Source organism: Mesoplodon mirus (genome assembly GCF_964341445.2).
Source record: "Mesoplodon mirus genome assembly, chromosome: 10".
NCBI classification, from domain to species: Eukaryota; Metazoa; Chordata; class Mammalia; order Artiodactyla; family Ziphiidae; genus Mesoplodon; species Mesoplodon mirus.
In genome coordinates, this window is record NC_138986.1 from 49928839 (window position 1) to 49948103 (window position 19265).

Genomic DNA, 19265 nt, shown 5'->3' on the forward strand with positions numbered 1-19265 from the left:
CCAATAGAAAAGAAAAATGGAAACAATCTAAGGTACTTAATAATGGAAAACAGGTTGAATCCATCTCATTCATCTATAGGATGAAACACTAAACAGCCACCAAAAATTGTGCTGTGGATGTATGTTTATTGACAAGGAAACATGTTTATAACATACATTCAAGTGAAAAAAGTACACTACGACAAAAAGGCATATAGAATAATCTTATTTTGTTAAAAAAAGTGCATGAATTTTTAAAAGTTATAAATAAAATTTGGAAGGAAAGACACCAAAATAATAATAGTGGCTATCAATGAGGGTAAGATTATGAGTATATTTTCTAATACATCATATTTCTATTTTCTAATATAATCATAAAATGTATATATAATTAAAATAATTATATATAAAAATGTATGTCTAAATAAAATGTATATACTAATTAAAAAATAGTAAAGCTTTGGTAAAGGTTATCAACTATAGCAGTTTGGCAGGATGCACTCAAGACATGCATAATGGAAACAGTAGATGAAAATCTCTGCTCATGGGGGATTTTATGAACAGGAGCCAGGCAGTCAGGGGAGGCGCTCAGCCTCCCACCCTCACTCTCCAGGGCCTCCTCAAGGGGTTCCCTCAGAGGAGGTGGGTGAGGGCAATCCATCCTGGTCCTGGAAAGTGAGCAGTAGGACAGCCAGAGGCAGCTGCTGACACCAAGGCAAAGGGCACCAAGATTCCATCCCCTGGACCTTGACTTCTTTATGGTGAAAAGACCAAGGCTACATGAATTAGTATTGACAAAGATAGCACTTCCCAGACTGAGTGTGTTGAAAGCCTGAAGGCTTGAGAAGTCATGAGACCACATTTGGGGCCATCAGGGTGTGGCCAGTGACCTCATCTAGGTGGGCCAGGCCCAGTGCTTGGAGTCAGCTACAGTGACTCACCCCTCTCTGTCCTGGACAGCAGTACCCAAACTTGAGCATGCCAACAAGGCCTCCACAGGGCAAACACTTCTCAAACTAATGTCTCCATAGCCACTGCAGATATAGGATCCCAAACAAACAGAAATGCAGACTTGAACCACCATGGCCCTCTGCCGTCCTCTCTTAGCCAGCATGCTATTTTAACCAGCCAAGGAGGAAGCCTTGGATGAGTCTGTGTTACACCAAAGAGGTGAGAATGGCCAGGACTCCCCTTGAGCATCTCCAGAGGCCAGAGAAATCATGTTGCTTCCTTCCCTCAGTGGCTCTGCTGAGGCCTCAGGAGACTGGGCTGAAAGATCAGCTCAAGGCGATGGCATATAGGGGGTGAGTGGGAAGTCAGGGAGAGGAGTAAGGGCCCTGCCAGAGCATCTGCAGTGGGCACATGGACCATGTCTGAGTGGAGCAGACAGGCAGCAATGACTGACAGGTGACAGAGAGGTGCAGGGAGACTCCCAGTTCCCAGCAGTCCCTCTCTCCAGATGAACTTTGCTTCTGCAGATGGTACTTGGCCTCCCAGAAGCAGCACTGGAGCCACCTGAGCAGCATCTGTTGTGGGACTACAGCCTACGTGCTTCTTTTGGCACAGTCCTATGAGCTCTCAGAGCAATTTGTTTCTCAAAAGCTGCTCTACAACTCACCCCTGCCTTCCTAGGTCACTAAAAGTCAGCTCGATGTCAAAGTGCAGCACAAAGGGGCTTCATCTGCCAACTTCCCCTCCAAGGCAGGCCCCTGGGTTCCATAAGAACCAGAGTAACGACCGTTGGCCCAGTGCCCTCCAGTGGGTTGATTTCTTCACCAACACTTAAACCTGAACTGTACTGGGTGGCACCGGCTGGAAGAGCACAAGATTGCCCCATGGATTCTTCTGGAGATCCAGCCTGGAGAGAAGCAAGGTAGGTGCCAGGCCTTGTTATGGCAAAAGTCTGACCCTGCTGGGAGCAAACTGTGCTTCTGTGGTTTGCTTCCTCTTGGAGCCCCTTATAACAATCCATCTAACCTCAGGCACACACAAGGTGTTTTGATGTTATTTCTAAAACCTACCTCTGCTGACAAAATGCTTCAGTGACTTCCCACTGACTCCGGGATGAAATCCAAACTCATACGGATTGCACACAAGGCCATTCAGGATCTGGCCCTGCCTACCTTTACAATGTCCTCCTCTGAACTCTGCTATAACTCCCTTCCTAGATTGCTGACTTCCCTCCCCAGCCCTTCTTCCTCTGGCCAACTCCGACTTGTGCTTTAAAACTTGGCCCAAACAATACCTCTTCCAGAAAGTCTTCCCTGACTACTCCCCACCCCTCCCTCTAGCTGGGTTGTGTTCACCCTTCTTGGAGATCACACAGCACCCCATTTGTGCCTCTATCAAAGTACTTAATGTGAAGAGCCTTTTCCGGACATTGCTGGTTCACCTAACTTTTTCCATAAGTTCTTTGAGGGCAGAAACTGTACCTTTTGCCTTTATATCTCTAATAAAGCGCCTGAGAAAAAACAGGAGATCTATAAACACTTGCTGAATGAGTGAATGACTCTTGGCATATAAATGGAAATGGTTCTGGAATCCACAAAATAAACTATTACAGTTCTGATTTGCAAAAAAGGTCAATCTATAACTTCAGGCCAGTGTGTTTGGTACAAAATTTGGCCGAGATATTAGAACTGATTGTGAAAGGCTGGTGTTCTAGAATTTGGAGAAGGAAGCAAAAATCACGAGAAGCCAACATGGGTTCAAGAATAGTCAGATCAGATTAAACTTTTCCCTCAGGAAATATAGCAGATACAGTGTATCTGGATCTCAGCAGGACATCTGAGAAGGTTTCTTATGATGTCCTTTTGGACAAACGGAGAACATGGGCTGGGTGAAAGGACAACCAGATGAGTTTCTGGTCACTGAAAGACTGTGCCCAAAGTACCTGTTAAGACTGGAGGGGACCCAGAGTGGGTAGCACAGCACTTGGGGCCTGTCCTTTCATACACTGTTATCAAAGGCTTGAAGGAGGATACCAAGGGTAGGCTGACATGAACCTGGAAGGGAGAGACAGTATGCTGGATGATAAAAATCCAAAGTTTTAAAGATTTCAAGAGGTTCAAAGAGTGGACCAAGTTGAACAAGAACAAGGCTAATAATAAGGCAGTAGCAGGATGCCTGAAGGCCGTGTGTGGGCTTCAGGTGGCTGTTAGCCTCATGAGTCAGCTGTGACAAAACCTAACACATCCATGGGTGTTCATCAAAGCAGAGCACCCAGGACAAGGGCACTCTTGGCTGCCCAGACCACCTTGAATTTAGAGGATCTTGACCGGGAGCGTGGGCCATTCATAGCGGTTGAAGGAAAGGAAGCTGGTTTAGGCTGAAGGAGGGAAGGCGGGGCTCAGGCTCTCCTTGCACACCAGTGCAGTCTGCTCTGCGCAGGGGCACCCAGCTGAGGGGAGCACCAGTTCCCTGTCCATGTGCCCTGGTATAGGCTGTACCGCCTGAAGGAAGGGGTAAATATTTGTTATCCACCACCCAGAGGGGCACCTGTTTGGGTCTGTCCTCCTGGAGCTGGCCCAACTTGTAATTTTACAGAAGATTCACACATGCTAGTAATGGCCCAACTGAGCTTCTCTGACTGACCTGCCCTCAGATATCTAAAGGCTTGTTGTGAGGGGTCAGAACCATGATCTGTTGCGTCCCAGGGACAGAACTAGGATCCATGGTGGAGACAGTGGGGAGGCCAAATCCAGCTCAGTAAGAGGTGCCTGAAACAAGAGCTGCCAGGAATGGGGGTGGGGAGGTATGGGTGGGGATTGAAAGACAGTGAGCTCCCAGTCACTGCAGATGATCCAGAAGAGACTAGAAGCCCACCAGGCACAGACTTTGGAGGGACCTAACATTCTGGGGTCCTGTTATTCCAAGACAACCGCAGGCTGATACCAGCCTCTTCAGTGTGCCCTCAGTTTCAGCTGTGCCTGATCTAGGTTTGCCCTGTTTACTAATACTCACATTTCTTTCCCAGAAGATCCTGTCTTCAATGTTGGGGTGAAGTACATAGATAAGGGATGAGCAGATCTTGAGCCACAAACTTTTTGTTCGCTTTTTTTATCATGGTAAAACATACATTAAATTTGCCATTTTAGCCATTTTTAAGTATACAGTTCAGCGGCATTAAGTACATTCACAACGTTGTGCAATCAATCTCTAGAACTCTTTTCGTGTTGCCAAACTGAAACTCTGCACCCATTAAACACTAACTCCCCGTTCCCCCACCCGCCAATCCCTGACAAACACCATTCTACTTTCTGTCTCTATGAATTTGATTACATTATGTACCTCATGTAAGTGGAATCATGCAGCATTTATGTTTTTGTGACTGGCTTATTTCACGTAACAGAATATCTTCCATAATGAAGCATGTGTCAGAATTTCCTTCCTTTTAAGGAAAGCCACAAAATTTTTTGATTCAAACATTTCTCTGAGCATACCCCACCTTAATCACCTCTGTACTTCTGCTTGAGAATCACTGAACTGCAGGGATCCAAGAGGAATTACTTCACCCCCTCATCAGAATACACAGCAGCACACTGGGTATAATTGAAAGCTTAAAACAAATACATGTAAATTCTGAGCAATAGTGTATCTCTAAGCAAGCTTGTGAATTCTCTACCTTATAAATAAGAACTGAAGTGCTTATTATAAAATTATGGGGACTATTTGGAGAGCTTAGAAAAATGTAAATGTGGAGAAAATGTTGTCCAAAAATTTGAGCACATTTTTCTAAGGCAGGCTTTTAAAAATGATTGAATTTCAAAGGAAACTGGATTCACAGCTACCTACTGCACTTAAGGCTTAATTTCTTAAAGAGCCTAAAAACTCTGTTATGGACAAATATCCACAAACATTCTTATACTGCCTTTTCAGCAGATTCCTTTGATTTAGAAAGGCACCTCCTGTCAATAGTAAACAGTTAAAAACTCCAAGGACTGGGCCTCCCTGGTGGCGCAGTGGTTGAGAGTCCGCCTGCCGATGCAGGGGATACGGGTTCGTGCCCCGGTCTGGGAGGATCCCATATGCCGCGGAGCGGCTGGGCCCGTGAGCCATGGCCGCTGGGCCTGCGCATCCGGAGCCTGTGCTCCGCAACGGGAGAGGCCACAACAGTGAGAGGCCCGCATACCGCAAAAAAAGAAAAAAAAAAAAAAAAAACTCCAAGGACTGTGTGTATGCCTGTTGTATGTATTAAATATATATTATTGTTAAATACATATTATATGGAGTTGTTATGAATTCAAATACATATACACACATACAAATTGTTGATACTGGCTTCCTTTGGGAGAGGAAACTGGGGATGATGGAGTGGAATAGGGGTGAAAATGTTACCTTTCTGAGCTGTTATGTTTTCTTCATATTGCACATTTAAAGAAGTTTTCTAGGTAGTGATTTCATACACTATTTTGGTTTTTCTCTTAAAATTTTTATACTAAAAAAATCAATAACAGGAAATGTTGCTAAAAATAACTCATCCATAAACTCCAAGGTTACTCTAAAAAATTGGCCAAATCTGAAATTAGCCAACATGCATAGTCTAATTACTCTCCCAACTTAATTAGAAATCAGTCTTTTTCCAAAATTAAAATGGTAACATGTGATTTCTACTTTGAGTTCAGCCTCAGTTTTTTTTTTATTATTAGTTTCTGCTTTATAACAAAGTGAATCAGTCATACATATACATCTGTTCCCACATCCCTTCCCTCTTGCGTCTCCCTCCCTCCCACCCTCCCTATTCCACCCCTCCAGGCGGTCACAAAGCACCGAGCTGATCTCCCTTGTGCTATGCGGCTGCTTCCCACTATCTATCTAGCTTACGTTTGGTACTGTATATATGTCCATGCCTCTCTCTCGCTTTGTCACAGCTTACCCTTCCCCCTCCCCATATCCTCAAGTCCATTCTCAAGTACAGCCTCAGTTTTCACATCTTCAACTCTAAGGGAGTAAGGGAAGCATTAGGAGATGTGTTGAAGGGAAAGTCTTTCTTGTTTGGGTTTATGTACAAAAAAAAAAAAAAAAAAAGCAAACCACACTCTAGAATGACTAATTTTCAGTACATACCTCTAGTCCACCATCCTGGTAATTCTCCAGTAATCTCTGTACAAAATTTTCAACTATTTGTGGTCTGATAACTGAAAAGTTTTCTCTCATGACTTGGTGTTTCCAAAGGTCTAGGGGAGAAACATACCAACACTAGTACCAGGAAATATCGAACAACCTTTAATAGCTACAAGATGGCAACTGTCTGAGACATAATACTGGACACAAGCTGTCACTTCCAAATACACAAAAACTAATGGGTGAGGCAGGGGAGGGGAGGTGGTGGTTGAGGACACAGGATCCTCCAGAACATGGGAATAAGGAAGATCTCTAACAAGATTCCTAATGAAAATATTCGGAAAAGTACCTCTGAAGTCCGGTGAACAATATTTTGTTACCATAACTAAAAATCCCAAACCAAATGTAATTATTGATCCTATATGGCATCTGTTTTCATAAAGTCCCTATATGTATCTGAACAATTATTTTGACCTAACACAACTATCAGAAATAAATGAAGAGCTATTATATTTATCTATTTAAGTACATTCCTGGTGTTACAAGGCAAAATTAATTTGAATGCAGAGTTAATAAAAAAAGAGGAGGAAATCCAAAAGAGAGAAGAAAGAGTCACAGATTAGAAATGTTGAGAGCCGCAGAAGATGAACTTTTAGCTCCTGCACTGAAGCAGCAACAGGGCTGACACATATGTGATGAGGCATATACACAGTTATTCAGAATAGCATTGCTGAGGACAGCAAAAACTTAAAAACAACACACAAACTGTAGTATATCCTTCCAATGGGATAGTATGCAGCTGTAAAAAAAGAGAATTTCTCCATGTATTGATGTGAAAAGAACCATAGATTAAGAGGAAAATGCAAGGTGTAGAAAAGTGGGTATAAAATGCTATCTTTCATAAGAAAGATACAGAAAATAACAATAAAGGGAGAGGCCATCCCCTCAAGCCTATTCAAGGCCATTGGTCCAAATATTTGGCTTTCTCTGATATCATCACTTCTCCCCTCTTTCCTGAATCATTCACAAGAGCATACATTATTTCTCCCACCTCATAAAAATTCTCCACTTGATCCCATTTCCCCTGTCAGCTTTTGCCTCATTTCTTTGCTCCCTTTCTAGCAAATCTCTCAGAAAGAGATGTCTATACTTAATGTCTGTGACTTCTCTCAAAATCCTTCTTAGACCCACTCACACAGCTTTTACCTTCCACTCCACTGAAACTGATTTTGTCATAAACACCAGTGACCTCAACATGGCTAAAGCCAGTGGTTTTACTTGACTGCCAATAACATTTCACACAATTTGTCACTTCCTCCTGCTTGAGAAACTTCCATCACCAGACGTTGGGACACCACCCTGTCCTAGTTTTCCTCTACCTCACTGTTCCCTGTAGGTTCCTCTTGCTGCCTCCCCCCTCTACCGCCAGCTCTTAACATTAGAGTGTCCTAGGATTCAGCCCTTGGTTCACCGTTTTTGTTTTTTCTATCTGCACTCACCCCCTTGGCTATCTCATTTAGTATCATGGCTAAATACCATCTGTATGCTGACAACCCTCAAATTTAGATCTAATATCCACTTGGCATCTCTTCTTGGATGTCTAAAAGGCATTTCAAACTTTACTTGTGCATAATTAAATTTCTGATCTTCCCTCCCTAACTTGCCATCTCAACTGATGGCAATTCAGTTTTCCCAATTGCTCAGGTCAAAAGCTTTGGAGTCATCATGGACTCTTCTCTTTTTCCCAAACTCTATACCCAATTCATCAGTGACTACTTTAAAAAAATGCCCAGAATCTTACCACTTAATACTTCCACTGCTCCCAACCTTGTTTGATTCACCATCTCCTCTTGCCTGGATTACTGCAATAGCCTCAAAACCAGCCTCTCCCTTCTTCCACCCTTTGTTCCCAACATAGCAGCCAGAGAGACTCTATTCAAATATAAGTCAGATCATGCGATTCAAACTCTGGGACAGGCTCCCCATCGCATTCAGAGTAAGCACTAAAGTGCTTGCAAGCTCCTGCACAGTCTGTTGTCCTTTCATGCTTCCTCTCTGACTTCATCTCCTACTACTCTCCCTCACTCTCTCCACTCCAGCCACACTTGGGTCTTTGCTGTTCCATGAATATGACAGGCATGCTCTACTTCGGGCCTATGTATGGGCTGTCTTTCTGTCTGGAATGCTCTTCCCCCAGATACCCACATAGCTAACTCCCTCACCTTCTTCAACTCTGCTCAAAACGTCACTTTCTCAGTGAAGTCTATCCTGACCACCCTATTTAAAATTACAATGTGCCCCTTTGAACCTTCACACCACTATCCTCCTCACTCCATTATTTTCTTATTTCTTATGTTCATTGATTATTGTCTGTCTACCCCCTTCTAGATGATAAATTCCATGAGAGAAAGGATTTTTGCTCCATGATAGTTAGGATGTACAGTAGTCTTCCCTTATTCGTGGTTTTGTTTTCTGCAGTTTTAGTTACCTGTGGTCAACTGAAGTCTGCAAATATTAAATGGAAACTTGTAGAAATAAACAATTCATAAGTTTTAAATTGAGCACCGTTTTGAGTAGCACGATTAAATCTTGGGCCATCCTGCTCCATCCCGTCCCACCCAGGATCCCCAACCACTAACGTAGTCTCCTCCTGACATCCAACCATGGATGTCATAATGGCCCGATGATCCAGGGTCACCTGAAGCAGACGATCCTCTTTCTGACCTATCGTTAGAAGATCAACAGAAGCCCAGTGCTAAATCACAATGCCAACGTCATTCGCCTCACTTCCTCTCATAGGCATTTTATCATCTCATACCATCACGAGAAGAAGGGTGAGTACAGTACAATATTTCGAGAGAGACCACATTCACATAACTTTTTTATAATATATTGTTTTAAGTGTTCGATTTTATTATTAGTTATTGTTCATTTCTTACTGTGCCTAGCTTATAAATTAAACTTTATCGTAGGTATGTATGTATAGGAAAAAACACAGTATACTATATAAACCCTATATATAGGGTTTGGTACTATCCCTGGTTTTAGGCATCCACTAGGGGTGTTGCAACATACTCCCCACAGAAAAGGGAGGACTACTGTATGCCCAAAACAGTGCTTAAAATATATATCCTAGAAACTAGCAGGTGCTTAGGAAATAGGTATTGAATAAAAGAATGAAATAGTATATGTATAAAAAGCACTGAAAAGGATATATTAAAAACTGAAAAAGATGATTACATAGGGGTGGCAGAAGGGGGTCAATGGTGGCAACAAGCCTGCTCAATATATATGTTTTATGTCATTTTGAATTTTGAACCAGGTAAATGCATTATCTGTTAAAAAATAAAATCAAATTTAAAAATAATATGACAGTGCTGGAACAGTGAAGTATGTCAACACTCTTTAACTTCCATATGGAAGAGCAAAAGTACTTGGGTACGTTATCATTTTGTGTGAGGCCTACTTCCTCGCGCGTGGCCCCAGGAGAGTCTTTTTCTTTTTTTTTTTTAATTGAGGTATAATTGACCTACTACATTGTATTAGTTGCAGGTGCACAACATAGTGATTCAATATTTCTATACATTACAAAATCATCACCATCATAAATCTAGTTACCATCTGTCACCATACAAAGTTATTACAATATTATTAACTATATTCCCTCTGCTGTATATTTTGTCCCCATGACTCATTTACTTTGTAATTGGAAGCTTGCACCTCTTAACCTCACTCACCTATTTCTCTCCTCTTCCCACTCCTGGGGAGTCCTGAAACTGACAGAGCCCTAGGGCGTCAGAGGTGGAAGCCAAGCCCCACCCCACTCCCTTTTCTGTTGGGGTTGGGGCTGGCCACCAGCAAGTGTACCCACAGGGCCTCTCCCTGCCCCCACCTGTTTCTAATTTTAGATGAGATTTCCTACTCATACTTTCATTTTCTGACGGGAGACTCAGTGCACACAACAGCAAGCATCCAGCAAAATCCTCCCTGAAATGTGGATATGACAGAGCAGGAGCCTCTGGTATTTGCACTTATTATTTATCAGGGGTCCTGTTTTTCAAAGTGGAATTCCACATTTCTTCTACAATTGGCTACTTTCCATCATAAACAACTAAATCTGATTTTGCTTTTTCTTTAGGATAATAAAGGTGAATAGAAATATCACCACTGTCCTAACATAGTTGAAGTAGAAAATCCAAGAGTTAATGTTGTGCCTAGAAGTTCATACTTCTAAGATGTTTAAGACTTCCATAAGTCTAAACTTTGACAAGACAGAGTTCATGTATGTTTCAGAAATGTTCAGATGAGAAACTGGATACTTTTTCCAGGGTACTCTCCTGGCAGGTCTCTGGCTCACAGATAATCCTTGCGAGGGCCACACACTTGTAGTTTGGGGATCTTCACCTGGCAAATGCCCACAGAGTTGGTTTGGGGTTTAGCTATGGGTTCAGCTGAGGGGGTAATATTTTACTGAAGTGTTGGGAATTCTTCCCGGCATACTTCCTCCTCCTGAGTTCAAGTTCAGACATGCACCTGCATCTGTAGGCAGGAGTCAGGTGAAGTCAGGATGAGAAGAATTCATCCAAGAGAAACAGTTCCTGGCCAGGTGGTGTTGGTGGTCTCCAAATGTGTCCCATTTTATGTGTGTGTGTGTGCATGGCTTCTTTAAGATAAAGCATGGAGGTGGGAGGGAGAGAGCACACTGGGGGTACAATTAGGGTTTTTTCTTCCCTCTCACTCTGTTCCTAGGTCATTTAACTGAAGGAAACGTTGACTTCTGGTGGCCAAACCACTTCCCCTCTCTTCCTCTCTGAACACCCCACACCCACATAGCCCCCTCCTTCTGAAGGGCAGCTTGGTTTGGCAGCACTACCAACGCTCTGCACCTGAGCGGGCCCTGCATCCCAAGCCAAGGCAAAATTGAAATTTGAAGGCACACAACTGCCAATCACAGTTGTTCTCTTGAACAGCTGGGTGGCTGGAGGCAATGGGTAGGTTGAAAACCTTATTGCTTCAAGCATATGTATGAATTTTGTACTCCTGTGTTTCTCAAACTGCTTCCCAGAACACTAGTTCTTTGAGGTGATGAAAGATATTCCCAAGGGAATAAAAGGGTTCTGGGGTCAAATAAATTCAAAGAACATTTCATACTCTCTCTCTGGAGATTCAACACACAGTAGGATAGTAAAGGCTCTGAGAAAGTCTGGAGTAAAGGAACCTTTCTAACATTATTTCCTCCCAGTTTCCCAAACTTATTTTTAAAAAGCAAATAAAACCCTTCTTCCCTAACCCCTGCAAAACACAGTAGAAATCCTCCTGTCCAATGCAATCAAGACTAAGAGTTGGTTTGTCAATCATAAGAAGTCTGTTAAACCAGAGAATGCTTAAAAAATGACATGCACTATCTTAAACATTTTATTTAAATTTAAAATACACAAATAGGGCTTCCCTGGTGGCGCAGTGGTTGGGAGTCTGCCTGCTGATGCAGGGGACATGGGTTCGTGCCCCGGTCCGGGAAGATCCCACATGCCGTGGAGCGGCTGGGCCCGTGAGCCATGGCCGCTGAGCCTGCGCGTCTGGAGCCTGTGCTCCGCGACGGGAGAGGCCACAACAGTGAGAGGCCCGCGTACCGATAAAAAAAAAAAAACAACAACAACCCACAAATATACAAACATTTGCCAATCTTCTAACATAGAGCCTAGGCTTTTTCTTTGTATGTACCCACTCACTGGAGTTCTGTACCGTCTTTCCTCTATAAATCATAATACATAGTGTGTGGTCTACAATTTCTAGTGTGTGTGTGTTTTTGGCATGTTTCTTTTTATGGAGAGATATCTTAAAGACCATGAAACAATCCAAAAGCATCATTTTTCGTTTTTTTAAAAGAAGTTTTAGGTTCACAGAATAACTGAACAGACAATTCAGAGAGTTCCCATAAATCCCCTGCACCCTCACCCAAAACATACAGCCTCCCCGGTTATCAACATCCCGCACCAGTGTGGTACATCTGCTACAACTGATGTACATTGACACATCACTATCATCCAAAGTCCACAGTATACATTACGGTTCACTCTTGTGAAACTATGGGTTGGACAAATCTATAATGGCATGTATCCACTACTGTAGTATCATACAGAATAGTTTCATTGCCCAAAAAATCCTCTGTGCTCTGTTATTCATTGTTCTCTTCTCTCTCAACTGCTGGCAACCACTGATCTTTTTACTGTCTACATGGTTTTGTCTCTTTTTGAATGTCACATAGTTGGAATCATACAATATGTAGCCTTTTCAGGTTGGCTTCTTTCACTTAGTAATATACATTTAAGCTTTCTTCATGTCTTTTCATGATTTGATAGCTCATTTCTTTTTAGCGTTCAGTAATATTCCATTGACTGGATGTACCATAGTTTATCTATTTCAACTTAGTTTTTAGAGAACAGATCTTTCTTTTTGTACTCCTATTTCATTGGTTTACATAATAATTAAATTACTCAAACACAATGACAAGTAAAACTGGCACAAACAGGTTTGGAGCAAACAACGATCAATGATGCTAGGTAAACATATGCAACCCAAAGGCTGTGATTAGTGAGTACTTTGCTGGCTTGTGCTACCAAGGGAATGGAAAGCTTCAGGTAATCCATGAGTCTGTTAGTGAAGGGGGGTTGGGAGAACTACTGCATTAACATGCGGAGGAGTTAGTATTCCAGGGCACACTGCCGGGGAAATGCTGACTCAGCCCATGTTCTCCCAAATGTTTTGATTGTGCTTCCTTCAAGAAAAGCATTTTTGTTCACTCACCTTTAACATATGTCTGTTTATGTATTCATAACTACCTCCAGTACTATCAATGGCTAATATTGCAAAGCATGATGTACATAGGGTGAGATTCATCAACAATAAGAATGAATCTCAATCCACGTTCCCAATAGTTTCTTTGACTTAAAAAAAAATTGTGTCTGACTTCTTAGATGTGATTAGGTTATCTTTTTGAACCTCGTAATGTGGCTAAAGATAAGCACGTACTAGGATTAGTACTGTCAACTCTACTCTTTCTTATTATTCTCTTGTGCATTGCCTCCCCGGGGTCACTTCAGGACACCTTAGTGTAGAGCGTAACATGGGCTTCTTACATACAGACGTAATCTATTTAGAAGTTCTAGTATTTTCTTCCCACACCCCTGGGATATATGCCTCCACTTTGGAGGCTGCTGGCCTTATAAACTGCTCAGAGGAATTTAGAAAATCAATTAAAAATTACTTCAATGTCAAAATGTCAAAGATGGGGAATGGCAGAGCCTTTCTGAATCAGTGGAGCCCATCTCTCTGTTAAGCAAGCCCTGAGGCTGAGTGAGGATATCTGGGGCTGCTTTTGATCACTCTCAGGGGAGCACAAGCTACCAAGAACTAGCACCAGACCAGGTGTGGCTGCCACATTTTCAGATGCTCACTGACAAACTGGAAGCTCATTCAGAAGCTGTATAAAAAGATTAAGCTCCAAGACAAGGTGGGGAGGAGGGAAGGGAATAGGGGAGAAATATTCGAGCCTGTGATGTCCCCTGTTCTCAATACTCTCCATTCCCAACTCCCTCTGGAGAAACCCCTAGCTCCAAGCTAACCTTGACCACAAATGGTGATCTCTTCATGAAGAAGCAGCCCCTGTTGGAAGCCCAATCCACTATGGCTGCTTCTTGCTGCTGAGATGAGCAGTAGGTGAGTGCAAGTTCCAAGGTTTCTCTTTTTTTTTTTTTTTTTTTTTTTGGTATGCGGGCCTCTCACTGTTGTGGCCTCTCCCGTTGCGGAGCACAGGCTCTGGACGCGCAGGCTCAGCAGCCATGGCCCACGGGCCCAGCTGCTCTGTGGCATGCGGGATCTTCCTGGACCAGGGCACGAACCCGTGTCCCCTGCATCGGCAGGCAGACTCTCAACCACTGCGCCACCAGGGAAGCCCAAGTTCCAAGGTTTTATCACCCTCTTCCACATACTCAGCCCACAGAGGTCTCAGGAACACTAAGTCGAAGAATATAAAAGCTCCCCTAGCACACAGTGGCGACTCCATCACTTGTAGTGCGGGAACTCAGCACAGGAGAAGACACAGGCCTCTCCACCAAATCATGCTGAATCATGATTCAAAAACAAAAACCAACAATAACAAAACACCCTCATTACTGGCATTTATTTTAAAAATCTTAAGAGTACAGAATCTGAACAAGACTTTAGAATTGGCCAGTATACTCTAGGTTTTGGTAAGGTTTGGTAATATCAACCTTACCACCATTAAAAATAACTCTACCCCTCCCCTTTGCCTGACTCCCATCAGCCCCTTACTGAAGGCCTTTTCCAAGCACAGCTGACAAGCACCCTGCACAAGGCAACACACAGCACAGCTGCAAAGCAAAGACACTTCCTCCCCTGGGCCCCCACCCGGACGTCTCAGAAGCATCACAGCCCTGAAACGTGCAGATGGTTGCACCTGCCCTGTGCTTGTGGATTTTCTCCAAGGACTCAGAAGGGAACTGCCCGGATGCAGCAAACACGGCACAAACAACAGACGCTTTGTGTCCTGTTAAATGTTCTGTAATCGGAGCTCAACCACACTCTACTCTCTGGTGACAGTCAGAGATGCCCATTTGGTGGGGGCTTGCTCTCTCACTGCACAGCCTTTTCCCAAAGTCCTGCTTACAGAATTCAGTTGCTCGAAGCACTGATAAAACCACAGTGTCTTAGATGCCCACAGAGGTTATTAATTAACATTACAATGTCTGTGAACCTTTCTCAAAAGGAAACCATTATTTATTTTGTTAGTCAAACAACTCCCCTTAGCTCAAAGGTTGTGGATTTTCCTACAGAATTAGTAGGAGTTAGGAGTAGACACTGTAGTTCAGAAAGGACCAGCCACATAATCTATGGTGCCCCATGAAAAATAAAAACGCAGGCCTTGCTCAAAAAGCAGGAAAAAAGTGTCATTAAAGGTACTAAAATATAAAATGTTCTTCTTTCTTCTTCAGTCTCTCTCTTGACCTGTCACAGTGTTTTTGTTTTTAATGTTGGATCCTTGGCATGGGGATGCGCTCAGGGCAAGTACAACCTTCATAGGCACCAGGGGCCCCGCCCTGTGACTGGTGCATGAATGTACCTGGTCTACTAGCTACTGGACTGAGGCTTCATGCCAAGCCAGGGGTGAAGAAGTTGAGCTGGGCGTCTCCTCTTCCTGCAGACCCATTGCTCCTATCTACCGCGGATGGGCAACCCCAAGGGTATTGCAACCTCTGCCCTGGGATATTCTAGGTTCCCAGGGATGGGCAACAAGCTCACACCCAGCGAGTCACCCATCAAACATAGCCTGGTGCTGCCAGTCTGGGGTCCCTGAAATGCTGTCAGGTACACATGCCCCACACATGCCCTTCCCGTGCTCAGGTCCCCGCTGGGTGGGGAGTGGCAGCCATTGCTGGATGTGGATGGTGAGGGGGAAGTTAGTGGTGCCTGGGGTGCCAGAGGGCAGAGGAACAGGCAGCTGAGAACTCCTCCTGGCAAGGTGGGGAGGCAGCAGGAGTGTGTGTGAGCCCAGGCTACAAGCCTTTGGTGCATCCTACATTGACTCCCTGGATGCCACTTACAAAATACAAATCCTAAGTGAAAAAGAAGAGTACAAGATGGAACCTACAAAGCATTAAACCCCAAGTGCCCCTGTGAGAGTCCTGTGGGAGTGTACTAGTCACTTGTCCATTAAGTCACCCTGACTTTAGACCTCAAATGAAACAATTTTGATTGTCTTCCCACCCCAAATATATGTATTTCTAAGATATATATTTATATACGCTTATATATAAGAAAAAGCTTTATGTGTTTCCCCCATTTCAACTTTATTTCAGCTATGAGTTAATCAGCAGAGACTGAAGTTTACAAATGTTTTCTACTTAAAAGCTCTTTAAGTCAAGAATATATATCAAAACGGTAAAAGTACTTCTCTCTGAGCACAGGGAACTATAGTCAATATCTTATAATAAACTACAACAGAAAAGAATCTGATAAAGAATATATAACTGAATCACCAGAAACTAATACAACATTGTAAATCAACTATACTTCAATTAAAAAAAATTTTTTTTAAAGTACTTATTTCTTGGGCCAAGGTGTTAAAAAGTAATTTTTATACTATTTTCTGGGCGTTGTAGTGTTTTTGTTTTTCCATGAATATGGACACATGGATTGCTTTCATAATTAGGAAAAAATAATAAAAATGTTATTTTATAGAGTAATAAAAAAACATACTTTACCTATAGGGAGAGTATGCTGCTCCTTGGACTTTTCTGATACAACCAGTGTTATCTCTCTGTTAACTTAATACCTCCTGGATCATATGAATTTCAAGATTTTCCAGAAGTTTCTGAAGCTAGAGTAAGCAGTTTGAGAGCCACTCTCCACTATTGGCTTATACTCTAGGCTCCTAAATTCTTGCGTAAGGGCCTTGGGCTGGGTCCTGTCCTTTTGTTACTCTCTCCTGGGGAAGAAGAAATGGTTCCTTTTTTGGGGTTCCCAAGTTGGGTAGATGCACATTTTTGGAGACAGACATCTTTTTTTCCTGGCCCACATCTTGATTGATAAAATATATCCCTTTTTACCAGGTTCTGCTAAATTGCAAAGTGCTCAATGTCTGAAGCAACCTCTTGTGTTTTGGAGTCTCTAAATGTGGCCAGGAATTTCGTGAGCTGTTATTATAAGAAGCGCTTAGGTCTGAAACTCAATTTAGATACCAAGGAGTATTTCACAGGAAGATTTAAAACTCCATACATGATCAAGAAAAAACTGTGTTCCAATACCCCTGAGCTCTTACTCTACCCATTATGCTTGCAAAGCCCACGTTTCTCCCTGTCAGAGGACCCCAGGTGCTAGAGAGGAAGCAGAGTTCAGAAGGGTAAGCAACGGGCTTGGGACTGGGGTGTGTGTGTGGGCAGGGGGCAGGGCGGGGGGAGTGCTGAGTTCTCCTGGATGCTCAGTGGACATGCACCTCTGCACTTACACCCAACCAGCTAGAGTCTTTGTTCCCTGTTACAATAAGCACAGCCAGGCAGAGCCTGCATCCCAGCACTGAGAGGAACAAACACTTGGGAAAACAACCCCTCCACATAGACCATCAACACACACCAAATAGGCTAGTACATAAATTGTGTTGTCTTATTCTCGGAAAAACAATCACAGGAGCTATTTTAAATATTCCACTTCCATGAGTGTGCGTGTTGCAGGGGGGATACCTGTGTGCAGGATTTTATGTTTAAGGTGCTAGTGGTTATGTTTTCTATTGTCTTTTTTTTAATTTGAGGAAAATAAAAATATGAAAACCTAGACTTACAGAACTGAGATGTTAAAGGGTAGTTATTTGCTTAATCAAAGCCCCACATACCTTTACATACTGAGTTTCCTCAGAGTCTGTTCAACAATTTACAAACCCTCAATAAACACTTATCTTCTTAGAAAAAACACCACTTGGGTATATCTGTAGTTTTACATGCTAATGTCATAAAGCAAATTTTCAAGTCAAGTTCAAGATAGCTACTGCAATGGACTTGAGGACACGGTGGGGGGGGAGGGGGAAGCTGGGGTGAAGTAAGAGTGCCATGGACATATATATATACACTACCAAATGTAAAATAGATAGCTAGTGGGAAGCAGCCGCATAGCACAGGGAGATCAGCTCGGTGCTTTGCGACCACCTAGAGGAGTGGGATAGGGAGGGTGGGAGGGAGGCTCAAGAGGGAGGGCATATGGGGATATATGTATGCATATGGATGATTCACTTTGTTGTACAATAGAAACTAACACAGTATTGTGAAGCAATTATACTCCAATAAAGATCTATTAAAAAAAGAAAAGAAAAAGAAAAAAATAGCTCCTACATACCTGCTGAGTTTTTATTTCAATTTCTGAAGCTCCTTTAGAGGGAAGAGTAGACTTACTACTTGTTATAAGTCCTTCAAATTCATCTTCTTTCCCTATCCGCCTAGCTATAGCTTTCATGCTAGGGTAGAGAATGTCAGTTCTATTAAAGAAGAGAGACAGAAATTAACAAACGTTTTTTCTCTTTCAGATTCTCTGACAATTCTTTTCATTCATGTTCTGTTTCCTGTCATCATGCATAAACCTCCCAACTCATCACAGCCACTTACATTGACATCTAAATCCACCACAGTTACCACTCCCTTAGTCAATATTAAATTGTTAGGCCTTTTCCCATTGGGCACATTTAATTTCAGTCTTCATTCTTCAAAATATTGACAAGTCTTCTCACTCCCTGTTTACCAGGAAAGCTGACTGTCATAACTCATAAGATAGACAATTTGGACTAGGCCACCAAAGTGAGCCCTAATACCCTCAGTAAGGTCCTGGGGTGGTGGCTGGGTGCTTAGTGAATGCTTGTTTGGTTACAGACACATGGCAGAAACCACATGCCTTTCCCATCAGCTAAGTCATCCCAGCCAGGGCTTGAAGTTGAGAAAACAACCCAGCATTCTGCAGACTGAACACCTCATGCTGCACCATATTGTAACCTTGGCTGTGATGCCTGAAGCTCTCAGAGACTCATTAGACTTGGGTCTAATGGGGCAGAGAGTGGAGAGGAGGTCACGGCAGCAGCACTCCCCACTCAATTTTCTCTGGGATCCTATGAGCTAAAAAGCTTAGAGTTAGCACTGAAGGGACACTTCAGAAGCACCAGTTCCCAGGGACAGAACTCTGGGAAAATGACATACAGTGTTGCTCAGTGGAATCTAGGGCTGTCCCTGCAGTCAATGGAACTCAGCTTCTCCTGTAAAGCACTGTTCATAGAGACACACTGCCCAGCTTCCTCTGTGATCAGTGGGGCTAGGCAAACCAAATTCATGGACCAAATGTCACCCTCAGAGCAAGGGCAGTAATCTGCCAGATCCCAGGTTCAACTCCTTCACATGAATTTCCCCCTGAGTACACTCACCCATAGAGTTCCGAGAACTGTTTGTGGAGAGAGGGAGAATTGATGTCCTGGCCTCGCAGCTTGAGTTGGCCCCAGTGCTCCTTTAGCACTTCCAGTTGCTTCCAGAGCACCAGAAATGATCTCAGCAAAGCAAGGGACATCACTGCATCACATGGGTCCCCCAGCAGCCTGGAGGTCTTTGGGCTGCTTTGGAACCGACTTCTGAATCCTTGCACTCTGGACAAATCTGGCTGAAAGCATTACAGAAATTCTT

At 43.1% G+C, this 19265-nt stretch overlaps 1 protein-coding gene across 1 annotated transcript in view; it reads right to left on the bottom strand.

Annotated features, from left to right (window-relative positions):
- LOC309811186 (uncharacterized protein) overlaps nt 1-19265 on the bottom strand; it is a gene marked incomplete at its 3' end in the record, with an annotated part of 148586 nt that overhangs the window by 23270 nt on the left and 106051 nt on the right. Inside the window, 5 exon segments of the mRNA XM_082633781.1 lie at nt 6046-6155; nt 16323-16387; nt 16389-16438; nt 17944-18082; nt 19013-19228. Of these exon segments, the coding sequence (XP_082489907.1) occupies nt 6046-6155; nt 16323-16387; nt 16389-16438; nt 17944-18082; nt 19013-19228 (580 nt within the window).